Source organism: Corythoichthys intestinalis, chromosome 13 (assembly GCF_030265065.1).
Source record: "Corythoichthys intestinalis isolate RoL2023-P3 chromosome 13, ASM3026506v1, whole genome shotgun sequence".
NCBI classification, from domain to species: Eukaryota; Metazoa; Chordata; class Actinopteri; order Syngnathiformes; family Syngnathidae; genus Corythoichthys; species Corythoichthys intestinalis.
Window position 1 is genome coordinate 56,536,402 of NC_080407.1, and position 16,926 is coordinate 56,553,327.

Below are 16,926 nucleotides of genomic sequence, written 5' to 3' on the forward strand. Positions count from 1 at the left end.
TCTGTTTTTGGGCCACCGGAAGAGCCTTCAAAATAATTCTTCCCTGGCGTGCGAACAAAAATTGTTCCGGTTGACGCCACTTTTAGCAAAAAGTCGCGCGGATCGAATTGATTTCCAAGCCAAATCGCCCAGTCCGATCAAGGCCTATTTTTGTCCAACGAATAGTTTGCAAGTCTCGCCGGACGTGTCGTCGTAGCGACATAAGCACGTCAAAGTTGCTTGTAGCCGACTAGTGCCAGAGTCCAGTTTGACTTCTTTACAGGCATTTTGTGACGCACCAAGTCACTACGTGGCTCGAGCTAACACTATGCGTGAGATTTGTCACTCCGACAAACTCCATGAGTTAACGGTCGTCGCGTTCAAAATGAGCTGTAGTGGCTAACTAAACAGCTAGCTTGCTAGTCAGTTAGCTGCCTTTAGCTTTGCGTTCGTGCGAAAGCTAGTAGTTTTTTTTTTTTTTTTTTTAAACTGCATATTAAAGGCGGGATGTATCAGATTGAGGATCCGGACGAGAATACTCCTTTACTCCGGGACGACCCGAACAGGTGAGTCCATTTAAACCGTCAAAGCAGTCTTGATTTGTGTTTAAAAAAACAAAACAAAACTTATGTCAACGTGTTTTTGTGCAGTGATGACGTTCGTGATGACGATTCCCAGAGCCGATGGAGGTCCATTCGGGTCATGTATTTCACTATGTTTCTCAGCAGCGTGGGTGAGTGAAATCTCATTTTATACACTGTTTGTTAAAAAGTATTGACAGAACGATGCGTTCTACTGGTGGTGAATATGTCGCCACCTGGCGGACAATAATTCTGACCAGCATCCGTGTCTAGGTTTCACCATCGTTATCACTTCACTGTGGCCGTACTTGCAAAAGTCTGACGACGGCGCCGACGCCACCTTCCTGGGCTGGGTGGTGGCGGCCTACAGCGTCGGCCAGATGGCGGCCTCGCCCCTTTTCGGCCTGTGGTCCAATCGGCGACCTCGCAGAGAGCCGCTCGTGTGCTCCATCTTCATCAACCTGTCGGCCAACATCTACTACGCCTACGCTTCCCTACCCGCGACCGGGAACAAGTACCACATACTCATTTCTCGCGCCTTCGTGGGCTTCGGCGCAGGTCGTCCTTGTCGCCCGACGTCATTTATTTCGAGTTAAATTTTAACGCCAGTCCGACGGCGGCAGGCAACGTCGCCGTGGTGAGGTCGTACGTCGCCGGGGCCACGTCGCTAAAGGAACGGACCAACGCGATGGCCAACATGAGCGCCTGTCAGGCCTTGGGGTTCATCCTCGGACCAGGTGAATTTTTGCATTACGCCAATACCATTTTTTGGGCTCTCCGTTTCGCTACGTCCGTCAGCTCTTCAGGCCTGCTTGTCCTTCCTCGGGGAAGTGGGTTACACGGTGGAATTCGTCCAGCTGAAACTCAACATGTACACCGCTCCGGCTTTATTGGCCGCCGTCTTGGGCGTCGTCAACATTTTGCTGGTGGTGTCGGTACTCAGGTGAAGTCTTTCGAACGAGACGAGAAACGCGGCTTTCCGGCTGACGGCTTATTCCTTTCGGCAGGGAGCACCGCGTCGACGACGACGGCAGACGCGTTCCGCCCATCAACTACCTCTCGGAAGGTACGGCGGCGGCGTGTGCCTTAGGCGAGCCCATCCCGAGGGTCCTTAAAGTCCTCTGTCACGTTGCCTCTCTTATAGATGAGGACATGGCGGAGGAAACCGTCGACAGTTTGGCGGTCTTCACTTCAAACGTCCTCTTTTTTGTCGTCATGTTCATTTTCGCCGTTTTCGAGACGTACGTGAGCGAGCGAGCGAGTCGTACGCGACGCCGAGGCCGGTAACCCGGACTCCTTTCCGGAACAGGATCGCCACGCCTTTGTCCATGGATATGTTTGCGTGGACGAGGAGAGAAGCCGTTTTCTATAACGGCGTCATCATCTGCTGCATCGGATTTGAATCCATCCTGGTCTTCCTGGCCGTCAAAGTGGCCGCTCAAAGGTAACGACGACGAGAGCCAAGAGTAAGCTTGATGAAAATGTAGGCGTCTTCAAATATTGCTGTATCTAAAATTTACAAAGTTCCAACATCACCTGAATTTTATCATGCACCAATTTCTGATTTTATGAACAAAGCTGTTTGCGCAGTTATTCCGACACCTTTTTTTTTTTTTTTAGGGTCGGGGATCGTCCTGTGCTGCTGGCGGGTCTGGCGATCATATTCTGCGGCTTCTTTGTCCTGCTGCCGTGGGGAAACAGTTACCCTAAAATCCAGTGGGCAGGTATTTTATGAAAAAAAAAAAAAAGTCAGGGATTCCAACGGAACGGTAACGTCGCGTCCTCTCGGCAGACCTTCGAAACGACTCGTCGGTCGGTCGGACGTGGTCCAACGGCTCCTTCGAGCCCACGGGCTGTCCCTACGACCAGACCTGGTGTCAGTACACCCCCGCCGTCCACCTGGCTCAGTACATCTCTTCGGACTTTCTCATCGGAGTGGGTTATCCGGCTTGCAACGTCATGTCCTACACGCTCTATTCCAAAATCCTCGGACCCAAACCTCAGGTAAACCCGGCCCGCGATCCGAACGAACGAACGAACGAACGGATAAGGTTCTCCGCGGCGGTTCAAAGGCGCCCGATACGGATACGTTACCGTATTTCCAGGGCGTGTACATGGGCTGGCTGACGGCGTCGGGGAGCGGCGCGCGGACCCTGGGCCCCGTCTTCGTCTCCCACGTCTACACCCTCCTCGGGCCCCGCTGGGCTTTCGGCGTCATCTGCGGCACGGTGGCGGCGGCCGTCGCCCTCCTCGCCGCCGTCTATCGCAGACTCGTGGCTTTTTCCGTGCGGCACGGGAGGACCGTAGAATGAAAAGGCGCTGGACCCAAAACTCCACTTTGAAAGCGACCGCGCGTCATCCCGTTTTGAATCCGGTGACTACGTAGCGCGGGTGTCAAAGTGCGACTGATAGTCTGGGAAAAATACAGTCCGCTTTATTGGATTGTATTTAAACAAATACTTTAGTTCCGTTACTGATGCGTGATGACACGTTTTACTCGATTGCTTGATGAATGAACTGACTGAATGATGATGTCACATTCACTGGTTAAGAAAATTTGTCTCATTGAATGACGGCAGTTTAGCTAAGGAAACTCTGAATATATTTTGAAATGTATGTGGGCCCCAATGATCCTTTTTTTTATGGTGATGAACAGATGCAAAGACATTGCGTGTATTGTTTGGCACCGCTCACGTAAAAAAATGTCTATAAAGGCAGAGCGGCCGGCATAATGTAACGTGCTGAATTTTGGACAAACTTTTGCATCGTACAGGATGAATATTGGAAGATAGTCATTTTTTATATGTAAGTATGCAGTTGATTTACTGCATGTCTGAAGTTTATGAAAAAACAAACCATTTCAAATTGGTGGAATGTAACAGTACTTTGTTACTGTATTTACATGTTTGTGTATCTGTACTTGAGTACAAATATGCTGTAGTACTTTTTACTTCACTACATGATTTTACAGCACGTAACTTTTCACCTTGTCTCCCGCATTCCATGTTTTGTTTTGTTTTTTTGCCTCATTTTGAATTGCTAGTTTCGTTTGCGGGCCTCCGTTTCATCGATAACCCCGCCCCGTGCAGTCATTGAGCACGAGAGGTAGCAAGCAAAATAGCGCGGCGGGTTGACCAATTCAAACCGGCAGTGAAAGGAGCGCACCTTTAGATGGATTTTACACACGTTCGCACAGTAGGTGGCAGTATGCACCTTGTACAGTAGTTGCATCCAATCTGTCATTAAACTCAATTTTGGGGGGGTTTTGAGCTTAAACTTCTGTTTCAAGGGCCTAGCCTTTGGTCTCAACATTGGTATGGGACGATATGGCATCAACTGCATGAAGACTTTTTGCTGGGGACGGGACATTCTTAATGATCAATGCAAAATAAATCTGCATTGACTTTTACTAACTTTTATGTGTATTGCTTCAGCCTACGCTGTTTGATTCAAATATTACTAAACCTTCCAGAAAAAAATGTCCAGATTTCATGAGCAGCATTTAAATTGCATTATTTGAACATCAAATAATAGACATACACAAATACAAGCTTGTTAATAATCTCTTAACTATCCAGGAATGCAGAAAATAACAATTGTCTTAAGACCACTCAACATTGTCCCAATAAAGAAATGAAAAATAACTTCTTTGTCAGGGAACAATGGAGCTGTCCTTCAGGTAAAACACTAATGCTTTTGTCCACAAGCACAGCCAAACTCTACAAAAAAAAAAAAAAGAAAGCTCCTGTGGGCTGCTTTAAGACCACATAAATAAGATAAAGTAAAACTGGGGAGAAAGGGGTAAAACTGGGTTCACTACATTTCTCACAGTTTAATAACGTTAACAGTAAAAAACATACAGGAGGACCCTTCTCTCTAAGCAGCTTCCTACTCGAGTTTTGCAAGTTGCAAGCTCAAATAGTTTAATGTTATGAAAAATGATGCAGTTCGGACTTTCGATAGCAAAATTAGTGGTGCGGTCCCCACTTCCATGACATTGAGTGTCTTTTTATAATTTTTACAGTGGCAGCTGCTGCTGGTTGAAAAAAAACCAACCTAATATCCCTAATATTTCTAGTATCTGATGTCTGTGTGGGTGGGAGGTCAAGTCCTCATCCGATCAAATATGGATTTAGGAGGAAAAACAATGGTGAAAAGAGGTCCATGTGTCTGAAGACAGAATGAAAATCATTCACTTAATAATGGCTGGGTCAATTACAACAATTAAAACATATGGGAAGACAATGTAAATGGCCTATTTAACGGAAGTCATTATATAACACAAATAAGGTTGCTTAAAAGTGGGTGGGGACAATTTCGGCATCCTGTAAATTTGCTAGTGTTTTGTCCCTACCGTCCCCATGCAAACCTACGCCCCTGTTCTGTGTGCCCCCCCCCCAATTCTGCACAGTTTGAAATAAAATTGAGCAGTCAATGAAATTTATGATTCTTTGAATATTGGCTCAGATCTGTGCGAGTTATATTTTTGCATCGGGAGAAAATACTTTTACTTTTTAAAGCAAGTACTTGAGTACATTCTTTTTCTTAGTAATTATTTGCTCTGTACTTAAGTAAAAAAAAAAAGTTGCTACTTCGTCCAACACTTTTAAAAAGTGCACGCTCAGTCTGTTCCATTGACCGGAACGAATCCGACGCAACACCTCGGGGGTGAGTGTCAACTTCTAACTTTTTATAGAAGCTATTTTTTGGGACCCCAAAATACTTTATATACATTCAAGATTGAGAAACAATCGTAAAATCACAAAAAAATTAACAAAGTTGAAGAAAATAGCTAAACTAGCCACAGCTTAGGCTTCGTGACGTCATTATTGAACCACCTGATGTCAACACTGGAAACAGCTTTTTTTTTTTTTTTTTTTTTTTTTAACTTTGGTGCTTTCAAAGTTGCACGGCAGCAATTAAGTCTTTCTTTGTGTAAATGTGAAAAGATTTATCAATGTGGAACGATTTTTTTTCCAGTGTTGAAATTTGGTGCTCCGGGCCTAGCGACGGCGGCTACAATTTTCATCTTGTTGAATTGATGCATGAAGAAAGTAGCTAAACTTGCCCCGCTTCAGGCTTTGTGACATCATTAATTAACCACCTGATGCAAACACCGGAAACGGCTTTTTTCTTTTTTAATGAATTGAACATATGGCAGGCCTATCCTTTTTTGTGTGGCCTTGGAATTGTCTTTTTTTTTTTGGGGGGGGGGCAAAAAATGGGTAGTCTTTTTCAGCTTGCTTGATTCCATCAATATTTTATCAATGAATTATTTTGTCAAAATGGAGTGTTTATCCAGCATACGACGCTTCTGATACGAACGTGACCCGGTCGGAAATGTCCAAAAATCAGGCATGAAAATCTCTCACCTTTCGGCGAAATGCGCCGTTTTGAAGTCAAAAAGGATGACCTACGTGAATCGTGTAGATCCGAGGAGAATTTTTTTAAGGGGGGTGGGGGGGTGTAGGCATGTGCCGGTTACCTTCACGGTTTACCATGCTATGAAAACGTGGCGGTTACAAAACCACTAAAATTTTCCGTCATACAGTAGTACGTATTTGTTATTTTTCATGTGTCGAAAATGCAGCCAGAAGTGGCTTGGCGCAGTGGCTGGCGCGGCAACGCTTACCCCTTTCCGTTTGATGCTGCGTGTGTCAGTGACGCTATTCCAGCAAACCCAAAAACAAACACTCCAAACACAAGGCGTAAATTCTTCAATTTATTGATCTCTCAAATCGTGGTAACTGAAATATACCAAATAAATACATTTAAAACCTTGTACAATGGTATTTTTCCCCGTGTGAGTAGCTTCAACAGTTAAGCTTCATGAAAAAGTTCGCCAAAAACAAAACACACATTTCCTTTCAAATTCAATACACAAAGTTATTAAAAACTTACAAAGACGAATGATAGACAAGGCTTAGCTAGGAGAGCAACTTCATTGAGGTTAATCACAGCCGCTGAGAGAGAAACAAGTTTGTATGCGGGGAGGGGAAAAAAAGAGCTTCAAAGATCGCTAATAGCAACAGATGAGCTCGTCCTAAGCACAAATTCACGTTCGCTGGACGAGGTGAGGTCTCACTCCCAATTTTTTTTTAGATGAATGCATTTGCCTGCATATTGAATTTGGTGAGTAATGGATCGTTTTCATATTTTGCGGTATGACAAAGTTACTGCCGTTCGTTGCAGCTTGCGTTGAACACTTCCAGAGCGTCCGGTGAAAAAATAGATCCCGTTAAGGTAGCGTCAAGCTTGTGTATTTAACGGTAATATCAAAGCAGTGTTGTCAGTAAAGCGTTATGTGAGTAATGCGTAACTGTAATCTGATTATTGTCTTTCAGTGAAGAACAATCTAACGCGTTCATTTTTCTAAATCAGTAATCTGATTAAAATTACTTTCCTTGATGCCTGTGCGTTTCTATTTTGATATTGCCCCATAATGTGTGTAGAATGAAGAATACTGTAGTCATGGGAGCGACATCACATGTCACATTTTCTAATTGGGGATGGAAAAAAAAAAAACGGGTCACGTGTATTACCATGAGTCGTGAGCCGTGAGCGCAGGGAGTTTGCGGCCAAACAACATAGCCTTGCTACCTCGCCAGGATGCAGTGAAATAGGCAGGAGATATACTACAAACAGCTGCATTTGCACACTGGAAACACAGCCATTACTTCACATTTTTGTCCAATAAAGATGACCAAAATATCTCCGTGCGCTGCGAACTTTAAAAGACTGTCGACCGCTATAAGCATCCAATTCAAGTACCACTTGGAATTACAGCACAACAGGTAACACGACAGCCAGGACTTTTTGATACTGCTCATGCTCAATCCTCGGTTCAAGCTCAGTTGTTGTTGATGGTTTTGAAAGCTTAGGTTTAAAGAAATTCGAAATATCCATCTTGCCTCCTCAGCTGTAGTTTTGGCTAAGCAATGCAAACGGCTGTCTCTAAGGTGCTATAGTCACATGATCTGTTCGAAAAATAATTTGGACCCATTATGAAATACTTTGAAGGATTCTTGTTCATTTCATTCATTTTTGTTGTTTGTTTTATTGCTCTAAAACTTTTATAGACAACATTTTAATGGCCATATTCAATGGTCTTTATTTTAAAGGGGAAGTTCAGAATTTTTTACATTAGGATTCATCTTTGAGTTAGCCGGGGTTTAATTAGTCGTTGGAGTTGATTTGAACAAATTCTGTGCAGTTTGCCAGTTATTTGTTAGTTTCAGGACTCCGGAGATGCTAAGCTAGCGCGAGTCAATGGTGGTTGAAATCAACTCCAACTAATTAAACCCCAGCTAACTCGAATATTAAGCCTTATGTGAAAAATTGTCAAATTCGCCACATGTAGCACGTTTCGCCGATGGAGGACATTTTGGCAGAACGCCGGAACATATTTCCTCCACACCTTTCTCACCTTTTTAACCCCTGACCCATTTTCATGCCTGAAAAATGAGCCAGGAATTCCCGTCAAGAATCCATATATCATTTGAAAGGGAGTCAGCGTTTATTAGCGGAAGCAGAAATTTTCCACGACAAAATAGTTAGCACATGGGTTGCCGGTGACCGAGCCGGACGTCCGATCCATTTAGACGGGGAACGAATTTGCCTCGGTCCAAATGGAGCGGACGTCCATCGCCGTCAGCGGCGGGCAAACTATCTTTGCGGGTCACGGACGCGTTACCGCAGGCAGACGTCGAACTTTGCCACGTGCCAAAGGTGAAGGCTTTCTGCGTAGCTTCCAGAATTCCGTGAACCGACGCGACCGGCCGGTCGAACGAGGTCGCGTCGAGGTCGAGCGTCGCCACGCGCCGACTGTCCGGGGCGAGTATGGCCCTTGGCCCGAGCCCACTTTTGGGAGCGTTTAAGCACAAGGGTTACGGCCGTCGTCGCCCGACCGACTTGGCGCAGATTTGCCGTTTCGTTATGTCCACAACTCAAAGTCCTCGGCCCAGAATGTTTTGCCAGGTTTTTGAGCCGAAGGCCGACCCGAGTCAATACTAGAGGTCGACGTTGCCGGCGGCGGGTTGAGGTCTCACGCTACGGCTCGCTTTGCAGAAAAGCAACCGTTTGACATATAAATCATACTTCCAGAGTTTTTCAGAAATGATTAAAGTAAATCGCGTGCATCCACTTTTTCAGGCTATAACAAATTTTCAAAAAAACAAAATATCCAGAAATGAGAGGATATTTACCGCCCCCCCCCACAATTTAAAATACAAGAATACTTTTCATTGCTGATTTCAATCACCCCCCCCCCAAACGGTTGAGATCTCGGAATTCAGGTTGTCCACCATATCTTATCTGTGAGTACTTTAGCCACTTTAAGAAGAGACCTCGCGTCACGTGTGCCTGCGTTATCTTTGCGCGTCCGCGAAACCAGGCTAAAGTGTGCACGTTTGCAAACACGGAGTCCCATTTTGAGTGATCGGCGTGTTTATAAAGCGGTCGCCACTCGCTCCCTAGCGTCCGTGCCGGAAAGTTTGCCTGAAATGCGGGAAGAAAACGGCGTCCCCGTTCGGACGCTTTCTCTTTGCCTGGCGCTGCTTCTGCTGTGCCAGCAGGTGAGTCTCTCCCGAATAAGCCGGAAAAGGAAAGCGGACAAACTCTCATCCGTCCAGGTGCGCTGGAGCGTCGAGGCGCCAAGTCCGGAGCATAAAAGAGTAGCCCGCATGAGCCCGCTGTGGAGGATCATGAACAGCAAACCTTTTGGCGCGTTTTGCCAGAACAACTACGAATGTTCCACCGGAGTCTGCAGGTAACGACGACCAAGATGCGATTGCCGTTTCGCAGCCCGGTACTTCCTATCAGTTTCGACTGGGCTCTGTCCGCCGCGCCGTGGCGACGGTAACACCGCGGTACCCGTCGGGCGTGACGACGAGCCAGCTTACGGCCGGGGGTCCTACGATCGCGCCGGCGTGTTCGATCACGCGGCGTCTTTAAATAAAGTGCCCTAAAAAGATTTCAAACCCTCTCATTCCCAGTTTTTATTTGGCACGATAGTCCGGCACAAACCGGACATAGGATCTTATTTATTAAGTCATGGCATTGAATGTTCAAGATGTAAGCTTATTGAAGCGTTTTTTCCCCCCCCTCCTGTCTTTTGGTCCAGGGCGGGACACTGCGCCACGTACCAACGGCCGCCCACCGAGCCCCTCGACGACTAGACTGAACCCGGCGAGGAGCGATGTTAAGCCTGTAAAATTTCCACACGAACGCTTTGTCCACGTCCCATTCATGTTTTTTTATATTCGCTCATCAGGCAACAAACGACACGCTATTAAGGGAAGATCTCTCTCCAGGAAATGTAGCACTTTTAAAAGCCCCAATATCATTGTACTGTTGGCTGTCTACTCTGTGTTACAGCTGCATTAAACTCATTGAGCAAGGGTTTATTTGAGTGAGGTCCTCCATTTTGTGAACGACATTGTGAACCGTTTCTGACCACTGGCGTGTGAAAATGGGAGAAAGAAAGAAAAAAGGTAAAAAAAAAAAACATGGAGATTTTCTTGCCATGCCTTTCTCTCAGTGCGACAGCAAAGGAAGGTCACCGGAGTTGATGATGAGGCCGGGGTCCAAGTTCAAGGTCTCTGCGGAAACAAAGTTTTACTTGTCGTCGCTGTCCGCTTTTGAGTTGAGAAATAGTTGAGCACCTTGATCAAAGTTGAGTTTTTTGGACGGGGAGCCGCGTCCCAGTCCCTCCATGTCCACCAGGTCGCTGTTGACGTCGGAGTCGTTGAGGGCGCTCAGGGTGACGTCTGGACAAAATTATTTCTGGGGTCATTTGAAGACCATTTCTCCTCCTCGCTTCGGAACCTACCTGCGGCCTTGCGCTTTTTGGCCGGCGGCTGCGCGGCGGCGACGACGACGACGGCCGCGGGCCGGGCGGCGCTTTTCTTAGTCGCCGGGGGCTTGTGCGGGACGCCCTTCGACCCGCCGTCGTCTTCGTGCTTGCGCTTCACCGGACTCTTGGCGTGAGCGCTGCGACACGAGCGCGATGGATTTGAATAGCTTCATTTTCTGGACTACAAGTTTTGAAAACGATCTACCGATTTTATCGGGACGGCGACGTATCGTCCCACCTGGCGGGGGTGACCTCGGCCACAGGGTGAAGCTGCATGGTGAGCTCTCCGAGGCGACTGAAGGCGGCGCCGGCCGCGGAGAAGATTTCGCCGACCTGCGTTTGAAAATGAACGCGCACCGTTGCCATGGCTACCTCAACCGCTAGCCGTCGAGGTCCATTTGATTCACGTCCGCTTCGAATGAAACGTTAGTCCGGAAACTTACTTTGGTGGAAGCCGAAGTCATGTTCGAGCGGTAGCTAGTATGCTAACAACAATGGCGTCGGCATTGACTTGAGTACACGCTAGCTTGTTGTAGTCGTCTCGCCGTCACCGACGCGCGGAAGACGACGACGTGATGACTCGACGGCGAAAAACCTTGGAGAAAGTGAAGGCGGCGAATGCCTACGTACATTTGTCCATCTAATTCTGCTCTCAGGTGGAGTCATCGACTCTACTGGACGTCTGTCGTCGGCAAAGGCAGACGAGGAGTTGAAGAAGACAAAAGCCCGCGAGCTTTATTTTAGCAGTAAAATGCACGTGAAGTGTAGATAGTCCCCTGACCAAGTTGACGTGAACGCAACGTGCGAACGTTAGCTCGTCGAGCTAAATATTCTACGATCAGACGGTTCCGACTTCACAAAAAAATCCGCCCGTGAGAGCCAAAAGGACGAACTCTTTTTATTTTGAAAGTCCAAACCGGATGTGCGGTCTATTCCTCGTCCCTTTTATAGTTGTAAAGTCGGAGGATCCAGAGAGAGAGAGAGAAAAGAAGCAAGCAAGCAAGCAAACAAGCAAGCAGGGGAGACGCCGAGGCAGGCTGACTTTAGCAACCGGGCGAGGACGACAGAGAGGGAGAACGGGGCGGCACCACAGGGATGTACAGTAAACACAGGCAGAAAAATGGCCACATCTCTTCGGCGGCGTGCGCGTCTTTGCTCTGGTCGCTCATTTTCCTCTCGCTCAACGGCGGCGGCGGCGGCGCCCCGGGAAAAGCCAGCGGAGCGGGTAAGTCCAACTTGGGGTCAACCAGTTGCGCGTCGTTGGCCGTCGATATTCAAACGCCAGCGATGAGTCAGGAGACTTCTGCTTTTTGACATCATCCGCTCGAGCGCTCTCCTCTCTTTTTGCCCTTAAAAGGCAGACTTTTGGAGACTTCTCGCGGGCGGGCGGGCGGACGAACGAACGTCGTCGTTCCTCTTTGTTTTTTTCCCCCCTTCATTTGAACGTTTCCTATTGACGTGCCAAAGCGACGCCTCCTCCGTATAGGTCGGACGTCTGTGGCCGTCAATGGCAGCCAAAGAGTTGACTCGTTCCATGCCAGCTCCCCTCGTGAAAAAAACGGACGCTAACTGAGGACTCCTTGTAGTTTCAACGCACTCGGGCATGTGAAGCGGCAGATGAGCAGAACAGCAGTAGCCATTCATAAAAACGCTGTTTATTTTTTAATTAAAAAAAAAAAATTCCAATGTTTAGTGAAATGATCATTATTTACAAATATTTTGGAGTCATTCAGAAAAATGAAAAACAACAAAGTGCAAAATACCTTTTTTATCAAAATGTACATTTAACTTTGTTGTTCCGAGTATAAAAAAAAAGGACCCCCCCCCCCCCAAAAAAAATATTTCCAATAGAGCAAGTCGGACATCCTGGCATTAATGACGTCACAACAAAGCGTCGCCATATTGGAAACGGGGCAAAAGACGAGTCACAAGCAGTTGCTCTGTCGTGTATTGTAATACAAACGCGTTGAACTTTCGTCTTATTCGTGGTCTTTTTTTTTTTCCGTCGGAATGACTAAAAGTTGCTGTGTTGCGTTTGGAGCCGCATTTGAAGTTCTTTATTCTACCTCGTGCGAAGAAAAGGATAAGCAAATGGCTGAAAGCAATTGATCGAAGAACAGTAAAAGAAGACTGTTCCGTGGACTATTCTCGCCTGTGGGAAACCTAAATCCAAGCACATTTACGTTTGCAGCCGACATTTTACTACAGGTGAGCAAACTTTAATTTTTGCCCCAATTAGCTGCTAAGTTTCAATAGACTAGGCAGTGGTTATTATTACCGGAACCGGCAACTCGCAAAGCGTTATTTGTCTTTTGCCGTGAACTGCTCTGATTAGTCAATCGGTATATTATTGGCCCGGTGGGAACGGGTTATTTTGCCGTGACGTGTTCACGGCTAAATAGCGCTTGGAGGCGAAGGACCGGTTACGGCAGACATAATCACTTCGTATATACTACCAATTTTCTCAGTTGCACACAGTACATATTCCACGTCATTGATAAAGGTCATCTTACTGGGTGACTTTATATGAGATGTTTCCCAACTCCACTGCAGGCCATTCCTTTGTTTATCCAGCTATCAGCTGCGACTTTGTATGGGCAGCTTTGTCAGCCAACAAACACTCATTTTAAATTGTATCGCCTCCTCGCATCTGTCAGCAGTGACTCGTGATAATAGTAAGCCACGTTTAAGACATTGTTATGAAAAAAGACGCAAGACATACCTGAAATATATGAATTTCAGACGTTTGTCCACGGAATGTTTAGCTGTGCGAGCCCCCTTCACAAAATGGCGACACGTTGCTAAGCGAGGTGACGTCATCGTGACATCACGCCGACTTCCTCCATGTCTGTAGTTCTCCATCAAAGCAGATGATTGAGCATGCTAACTCGACTCAACGGCAGTAGTTGTCACCGCGTAGCATCGGGGGAGAGTCGCTACCAATGTGGATGGGACGCTTCTCTCCATAAGACAATGATGACCATTTTTTTTGTCTTTTGGAGGCCGCGGCCGCACAGGGTGACTCGCAACAACTTACCTTTTCCTGTATCTGCCACGAAGTCCCGTTGGATCCATTTGAACCCGGAGGCTCTGTCTTTCTAATGCACGGGACCGTTGAATATCTACTGGCTTCGAAATGACCGGAGGCGCTCCTTTTCAATTCCTCCAAATTCCAGGAATCTGTTGGGCCCGGACAGATTGTCTTCATGGTGACCTTTTGCCATAGGCATTTCATCTGCCTTTCCTCCGTCAGCAAATTTCTCTTTCCGACGAAAAGCCCAAAAATCTGCTCCCGCCGGAAGACACCACGTGACCAGATTTGTTTTTACCCGATTTGAGGCCGGACTCGTGATTCTTGGCAGCAAAAAGCACCCTTTGTGGCAGTCGTCATGAATACCACGCTTATGTCATTGGATTTCATTGATCCTCTTTCATGCATGAATCTGAAACTCGCGGCACATCATTTTTGCGGCCAGCTTTAACATCCAATCGTTGTATTCGAGTTTTCAGTAGCCGTTTTCAGTATCGAGTTCCCTCTTTTACGCTCCACCACTTTTCCTACTATCTAACCTGACCAACTAATGATACGTCCTCTTCAACTTGTCTTTTTCCGGCTTTCCTAAGGGTTACAGAGAGGACGCGCGGTGACGACGAGATGGCTTTCTCAAGGCCGAATCAAGAGGGAGGCGGACGCCGCCGCTCAGGTGGGTCTTCTTTATCTGGGTTCGCGCACAACTAGAGAGCGGAAGACAAACCATCACCGCTACGCGGAAGCGTTCGTAAATGGGCATAAAGACGCGTCGGCGAACCTCGGCGCCTCACGTCCGTTGCGAGAGGGAGACGTGCCGAGATCAAACTCCAACGCAATAGATAGAAATGAACATATGTGTTGGCCGGCATCGACGGCGCTACGTGACGTTTCCTTCGCTGCCGACCCTCCCGCTTCAAATGGAACGGACGTCTACTCGTGAAAAACATCCCAGCCGAAGGACGATCGGACGTCTATTGTCAATTCGAGAAGGGCGACGAGTGGTCCTTTTTCACAGTGGCGCGCGTATAGCCGGCGGCCATCTCATTCAGGGCGGCCGAAGGTCGGAAAGTAGATCCGGAACGTGCAATTTGCATTATATCCAAGTATTCCCCAATGACACAGTCATTTCAGCGGCGTATCGGGACGGACGCCGCTATGGGCCGAACGCTAGACCCTTTAGTCAAACTTTTTTACCGCTTCTCAAGATTAAAAAACAAAAAATGGATGGATTAGTTAGATTGAATGTTCTTTCTTTCGTCATCGGACTGAATTTTTGTTTTCTTCATCGTTCAGACAAACCGGATTCGCTGCTATTGTTGTCAACGGTGACGATTTCAGTCGTTTGTCAGGGGATCGATAGATTGCGACGTCGTGTCTGACGAAGGCCGGGAGCGCCGGCGGGAAGCGGGGAGCGGCGCCGTTCCGCCGCCTTTGACATCTGCCGACAACGCCGGTCTTTCGGGATACTTTGGCGAGCGCCGACGGGATTCAGCTCGCTTTTTCGAAGGACGTTTTTGGGGCTTTGAAAGTCGGCGCCGTGCAAAAGTAGAACGAAGGAGCCTTATCCGAACGAGAGGCGGGATCATTGTCCTCTTTCCGGTGAGCGGATTGAAGATCGGCGCGTTAATTAAGCTTTTGATTGCAATTTGGGCCGACGGCGCGGCGGCGGGTGGTTTTGTCACAGAATTGTCAGTGAATGGGAGTCTGTGAGAAATCATCAGAGGAAGTGTTGGTTTTAGCACATCGGCTGCCGTTGACTGATCGTCTTTTTGAAATGGGAGGTGCTAAAACCATATTAAATTACAATATGTATCCTCGTAAATAATGAAAAAAAACTGAAAATGAGTCATTGGTGCGGCTATCGAACGTGACAACAAAGATCCGTCGTCTCGGTCCGGATTGCGCCGAGCGATGCGTTCCAAACTGCCGGAAATAGAGTTTAACGTGGATGAATATTTAGGGAAGTGGCCTTTTATTGCCGCCGCGGGCTTGTTTGATCCTCCGCCGTTACTCGAGCTGCAGATGGATGTCGTCACCTCTTTTGATGCGCTTGTTTGTTTGTTTTTCCGGAAACTCGACCCTTTTCTTCTACTCCGCCGTCAAAATATGACTGACGGCCTCGGGTTTGCGCTGTTTGTTTGTTTGTTACACTTCAAATAGATTAGACTTTTTATCATGCCGTTTCCAAGTTTCACGCGATTGGACGTCTATCATCGTCCGTGGCGCGGTGTCGTCCGGCTACGTCTACACGCTCCCCTCCTGATAGAGAAAGAGAGAGAGGACAAGATCACAAGGAGCCCGCTCTTCTTCTCAGAATGGTTGTCTTCCGTGAACGAGAGCCAAAATAGCTCAGACGGGCTAAAAATACCCTTTCGGTCTATTTTAAAAAGCGCTCTTGACTCTAGCTGACATTTACTGGTTTGAAAAAGAGGTTCCCAAACGCACCTATTTAAAAAAAAAAAAAAATTCCCAGCGGGACCGGCGGAAGCCGTCGCGTGTTATCAGTGACGGCCAGCCCAAAATGTTTCTCCCAGCCCCTTTGTCAAAACGTGCGTGCAAATTGCGCCGTCATTCTATTAGCCGGCAATCCGAGAGCTTGAATGATGAATTTGTCAATTGTCTGGATTGTATTTTGTTGTCTCAGCTGTATATTGAGATGGCGCACGAGTAGGTTTTAGCGTGTTGGCCTCAAAAAAATGATACTGAACATCGTATTTTCTCGACTATAAGTCGCACTTTTTGTGATTTCTTTTTTTTTTTTATGTGATGACATTGATTTATAATGTTTTTTTTTGTTTGGATTCTAATCCCCCCCCCCAAAAAAAAGCCCCTTCAACGTTTTGACGTCACGTGTGTCCCATGTTAGGCAGGGTTAGCCGTGTTTTGGCAGATGCCGCGTTGCGTATCGCTCGCCCCGAGTCGCGCAACAGTTGACGCGAGCGACTCGTATTTCGCTCCGCCCCTCGGCAACGCGGACCGGGCTCCGAGTTCGAAGCTCTGCTCGGGCGGGGCTGGCGACGAGCAGAAAGAAAAGGCCGGCGAAACGACGTTGACCTAAATGTGGCTCTCATTAAGATGGCTCGCATATGAGGCTCTTTCTCCTTCCTGCCAGTCTTGTCCTTCGCTACTCTGCTGTCTTCCAGTTTGTTTTTTTTCCACCCCCGGGCTTATGCAAAAAGTTGGATCGCAGCAAAAAAAAAAACAAATTGCAACACTTACTTTGAAGATCCTCGTAGATGACGTTCTTTGTTTTTTCAGTCTCGCAAGATGGACTTCTTCCCCCCCTCTCCATTTCCAATGCGAGTCTTTTCACGTCAGGAATGCATTAGGAAAATGTAAAAGGTTGGCTGACCCACTTTTTTGTGGCTTTAAGCGAAAAAAGTGGAAAAACAATTACCCGAGTGCTGAAAAGAGAAATCAACCCGTCATCAACTCCTAGCTTGCTAGACGTCCAATCCGTTTCTAATGTAGTAATTTGCAGT

At 47.1% G+C, this 16,926-nt stretch overlaps 3 protein-coding genes across 9 annotated transcripts in view; 2 read left to right on the forward strand and 1 right to left on the reverse strand.

The window, feature by feature from the left end:
* Positions 1-9,954, forward strand: mfsd8 (major facilitator superfamily domain containing 8). 2 transcript variants are annotated; one of them, XM_057853988.1, is made up of 11 exons: positions 1-545; positions 630-712; positions 834-1,118; positions 1,184-1,297; positions 1,359-1,503; positions 1,568-1,626; positions 1,705-1,801; positions 1,870-2,004; positions 2,181-2,284; positions 2,353-2,564; positions 9,682-9,954. In XM_057853988.1, exons 1-11 carry the CDS (start codon positions 487-489, stop codon positions 9,739-9,741), a joined length of 1,353 nt encoding a protein of 450 aa, XP_057709971.1. In that variant the 5' UTR covers positions 1-486; the 3' UTR covers positions 9,742-9,954. The 2 variants fall into 2 exon arrangements, with proteins under 2 accessions (XP_057709971.1, XP_057709970.1); XM_057853987.1 differs by lacking the exon at positions 9,682-9,954 and adding an exon at positions 2,666-9,053.
* Positions 9,661-11,819, reverse strand: LOC130927889 (chromatin complexes subunit BAP18-like). Of its 2 annotated transcripts, XM_057853996.1 has the most exons (5): positions 10,857-11,777; positions 10,652-10,746; positions 10,390-10,550; positions 10,223-10,327; positions 9,661-10,159 (listed from the first exon to the last, which is right to left on the reverse strand). In XM_057853996.1, exons 1-5 carry the CDS (start codon positions 10,875-10,877, stop codon positions 10,095-10,097), a joined length of 447 nt encoding a protein of 148 aa, XP_057709979.1. In that variant the 5' UTR covers positions 10,878-11,777; the 3' UTR covers positions 9,661-10,094. The 2 variants fall into 2 exon arrangements, with proteins under 2 accessions (XP_057709979.1, XP_057709978.1); XM_057853995.1 differs by having other exon boundaries at positions 10,652-11,819.
* The window catches only part of adam19a (ADAM metallopeptidase domain 19a), a 22,666-nt gene continuing 16,082 nt past the window's right edge, over positions 10,343-16,926 (forward strand). For 2 of the 5 annotated variants that reach the window (XM_057853977.1, XM_057853978.1), the window contains exons 1-2: positions 10,540-11,638; positions 14,038-14,117. In XM_057853977.1, the coding sequence (XP_057709960.1) occupies positions 11,509-11,638; positions 14,038-14,117 (210 nt within the window). In that variant the 5' untranslated portion in view covers positions 10,540-11,508. Of the gene's footprint in view, positions 11,639-14,037; positions 14,118-16,926 lie in introns of all 5 variants that reach the window. The other 3 variants (XM_057853979.1, XM_057853980.1, XM_057853981.1) reach the window with 3 other exon arrangements.

Coding starts and splice junctions, on each gene's coding strand:
- mfsd8 (XM_057853987.1), top strand. CDS start 487: ATGTATCAGATTGAGGATCCGGACGAGAATACTCCTTTACTCCGGGAC. Junction 1,802..1,869: donor ATTTTCGCCGTTTTCGAGAC/GTACGTGAGCGA, acceptor TTTCCGGAACAG/GATCGCCACGCCTTTGTCCA. Junction 2,565..2,665: donor TCCTCGGACCCAAACCTCAG/GTAAACCCGGCC, acceptor CCGTATTTCCAG/GGCGTGTACATGGGCTGGCT.
- LOC130927889 (XM_057853995.1), bottom strand. CDS start 10,779: ATGGCAACGGTGCGCGTTCATTTTCAAACGCAGGTCGGCGAAATCTTC. Junction 10,551..10,651: donor GCCGAGGTCACCCCCGCCAG/GTGGGACGATAC, acceptor CTCGTGTCGCAG/CGCTCACGCCAAGAGTCCGG. Junction 10,160..10,222: donor AAAACTCAACTTTGATCAAG/GTGCTCAACTAT, acceptor TTGTTTCCGCAG/AGACCTTGAACTTGGACCCC.